Source organism: Trypanosoma equiperdum (assembly GCF_001457755.1).
Source record: "Trypanosoma equiperdum strain OVI genome assembly, contig: ctg_1669, whole genome shotgun sequence".
Taxonomy (NCBI): domain Eukaryota; phylum Euglenozoa; class Kinetoplastea; order Trypanosomatida; family Trypanosomatidae; genus Trypanosoma; species Trypanosoma equiperdum.
In genome coordinates, this window is record NW_027123692.1 from 1 (window position 1) to 4031 (window position 4031).

General features: G+C 41.2%; 1 protein-coding gene across 1 annotated transcript; it reads right to left on the minus strand.

Moving 5' to 3' along the window:
* Positions 1–488: 488 nt before the first annotated feature.
* On the minus strand, positions 489–1742 carry TEOVI_000573500 (DnaJ domain containing protein, putative; the record flags this gene model as incomplete). The annotated part of the gene is made up of 1 exon (XM_067222645.1): positions 489–1742. One exon carries the CDS (start codon positions 1740–1742, stop codon positions 489–491), a length of 1254 nt encoding a protein of 417 aa, XP_067078746.1.
* Positions 1743–4031: the final 2289 nt, after the last annotated feature.

Here is a 4031-nt window from a genome sequence, read left to right on the forward strand (position 1 = left end):
CCGACGAGGTCCGTCACATTAGTATCTCGGTCGCCTTCATTCCTTCTTTATAAAATTTTTTTTCAATTCTGCTTTTCCCTCTTGCTGCGTGACTAATATATGTGTGAGTGTTTTGTTGATGTCAATTTTGCGTTTTTGACGAATGTAATGATGACGGTGTCTTGTGTTCGATGATTATATATATTTTTTCTTGTTAGTGTGTTTTTAACTTAATATTTTTTGTCATTTTTTTTTTTACCTACCGAAAGGATGTAAGCTCAACAAAGGAAGATTGTTAGATGTTTTTTATTTTTTATTTTTTGAGATACACAATAAAAATGTAATATTGAAGATATTCTTGCTTCTGCCGTTAAAATGTACAAAGAGGCTAATTGCATTGTCCTTGAGATGCAGAAACCTACGGTGCGTCAAGGAGCATATCCTGTGCTGCTTTCCTGTTCCGGCGAATGCCAATATTGCCTGATGCTGCAATTAAGAATGGGAGCTGCTCATAACTTCATGTGTTCAAGCGCGGTTGTGGTATCCTTTAGCGGTAGCGGAGATCCTTTTACGAGAGCATCCCCTCGCAAACCATTCTTCAAGTCCTCTTCCCGCTTTTGAAGCAACTTGGCACTTAGTTGCCCACTCCCTGATATTGTTACCCTCTGGCACATGCCAAGTTTCTCGAATCGTCTGTTTCTTAGTGCCACGAGACACATCGGTGGATCCGTGGGATTATCTGCGTTCTTGTACTCAATGAAGGTCCACTTGGCTGTGTTGGGAGAATTCATTGGTATGACAGCGAGACCTTGGACAACAAGTGGGGCAGCAAACTGAGCGTCCGGCGATAGCCACGGTGTTGTGCTGGAAGTTTCTACCACCTCTTTTAAAATGTTCTCATATTTTGTACCTTTTTGTTCAGAGTTAAACTCCCTCACAACAGGGCATCGAGTGGGTATAAGAGGTTCGTCGACGTACGGCGCGGCAACACGCACTGTTGTGACTTTGCGCGAGGTCACACCATCTGGGTCATACACAAACAAGAACTCTCGGAAATCTTCAAAGCGTCGCTGAGTTGCGCGACGGTGGTAAGTCATTTCCTTGGCAATGGCTTCGTCCATTTCAATTGCCTCGGATGGAACGGGCACATTATACATTCGCATCATATTCTCGTCAACCTCCAAGGGCATGCTCGGAGGGAGTCCCTCTTCCATGGCTATCCGCCTCGACCGCTTCTCTTGGGTAACACGACGAACGAGCAGATACCGCTCAAAAGCGATGATAAGTACAACCACTGCAGTTCCCAATATAAGGGCCATCTCGTAACCCTCATACAACCACAGAATCTCGTGCATGAATGCTCGCTGTTGAGTACCGCGCATTCGTGCATTTGTGGTAGAGTGATGGGGGCCCTTTTTCCATTGCTTGGTATAATGGTCCTCCTTGTCGGCATCAGCAGTGTTGCCTTGGCTACCCCAAAACTCCGATTGGTGGTGAGTTTGGGTGTTCATGTTGTTCGACCGCCACTCACGGTGGGTTGCGCGCAGTTGCCGGTATGCGGCGTTAATCTCACGGAATTTTCCCGCATCACCGTTTGGCATGTCGGGGTGGTACAACTGCGCAAGTTCATGGAAGCGACTCTTCACCTCATCGAAGGGAGTGTTTGGTTCAACTCCCAAAACCTTGTAAGGATTACTCTGGCAGGAGCCTGTAGCGGAAGATGATGCCGAAGAGAGGAGAACAGCCACGCGGCACTTAAACATTATATGAATCTTTCGATGTACTGACGCATGCACGAGCACCTTTGAACTAATTTGCCCTTCACAAACACACCCACGCAACCAACAACACGCAAACCAATAAGTTATATATGTATATATCTATACGTGTGTGTGGAATAGGGATACCGTTACTTTAAAACGGTTAAAAGAAATGATTATGTGCGACGAAACAGTGTACCTGTGACGTCTCCGCTAATATACAAAGATTCACAGTATGAAGATGTGCCTAGGAAAAATATGTGAGTACGAACGATAAGTCTACCTAATATAAAAATAACAACAACAGCAACAACAACAATAATAATAATTATTATTATTATTAGAATCAACACGCTGACTCGCACTTCCCGTTGTCACCTTTTAGACGCTACACCGCGAGGCGCCAGATTAAACTTCACCGTCCCCTCGGCTCCTATGAATTTCAAAAAGAACCTCTATCCGTGTGATTCAACGAAACGAAGGTAAAAACACAGTGACCAGAAAAAGAACTGAAGGGGAAAAGAATACAAGCAACAGTTGTAAAGGAAGAATCCGACGAGAAAACAGGTTAAGTTTGTCCCAGAGCGAAAGCAATATAAACTAAACAGCTTTGTAGTATTCATCACATGTAACAAGTGCGGAAGGAGGAAGAAGAGAATTATTCACCGACTGGCTACGACACAGTTTTGGTTAATTTTTATTTTTAATTTCTTCTTTCTGTTGACCTTTTATTTTTCTCTTAACATTATAAGAGGAAGAAGAAAAAAGGAAGGTAGGTAACCCCTCTTTTGCATATATATATATATATATGCCACGACATCCGCCCCTCGCTCATTTATAATTTTTATTTTGTTTCACCTCGTCCTTCGTTATATCCAGTCTTGTTAGCTATCCTACCATTATATATCCGAACCACTAACAGGGACACAGTAGAAACTCAAAGTGACTTTTTCTTTTTGCCTCTTCCTTAAACATGGAGGCAGAAACAGGTGGTGCATGCCTTCACCCGGGCGATTACCGTTTTCCCACCAAAACAAACGAACAGACACAAAAAAAAGTAAAAAACAAACAAACAAACAAACAAAAAATGATCGTGGATCACTGTCAGCTTTCTTTCAATAATAATATTCGTTCACTACCCGAAACGACAAAACACACACATACACACAACAAAACACTGCTCTCATTTTTAAGGAACGGTACCTTCTTCGTTGCTTAAATATTTATTTTCTTCACCTACATACCTCTACACCACGCACTTTCCCTCATTTCTCTTTACGACCCCTTCGTAAACTAATAAATTAATTAATTGCTTCACTCACTCACTCACTCCTTTTCATGTCCATTTGAGTGCGTGTGTGTTTGTGTGCTTTTTCTTTTTTTTTTCTTTTTTTCACTCCTTCTTCCCACAACTATTTCGTTTTTCCTCTTTTCTTCACTCATTTATTTATTTCTTCCTTTCCTTTTATAACACAACATGTGCTACCCAGCTAGTGTCGACACGATGCGGTGGGATAATCATAAAAGGGTGTAATAAAGCACATATTGGAGGGAAGGAAAGAAAGAAGGAAAGAAGAGGAAAAAAAAACGAATATACATATACATATACATATACATATATATATATATATATATAGGATTTTTTTTTAAAAAATGGGAAGGAGGGTAACTCATGGTGCACTCAGCACATCTCCATTCCCCCACGCAAAACACATGGACATGCTAAATCATACGACGAAGGGAAGTGATGGAAGGAAATATTAATATGGTGAAAATAAATAACAAAAAAAATGAGAATCGTCTCCCCCCCCCCAAAAAAAAGTAAACGGAAAAAACAACAACTTTAAAAAAGTAAAAAAAAAACAACGCCAAACTGTTGCTAGAAACCCCTGGCCCCAGATTGAAAGCAGAAAACGAAGGAGAGTAAAAAATTGACGTGGCACGCGACGACTGACGCGCACAAACCACAAAAAACAAGTAGAAAAAAAAAAGGAACAAGAAAAAGGAAGATGAAATACGGCAAAGAAAAGAGTGGGAAGAAAACAATTTAGATTGTAAAACGTTACGAAGTATATGTGCCGCCTGCGGTTTATGTTTCAAAGGAAGCAAGAGTAAACGGAGAGATCAGATGCATTTTTTTATTTTTGTGTGCGTGTGTGCACATGTTAGTGTGTGTTGGGACTGGAGGTGAAAGTGAAGATGGTAATAAAAATTTTAAAAAAAGGCAGTTGCAGCAGAGCACCCCTTTCATCAACATCATCAACATCATCCACACACACACACACACACACA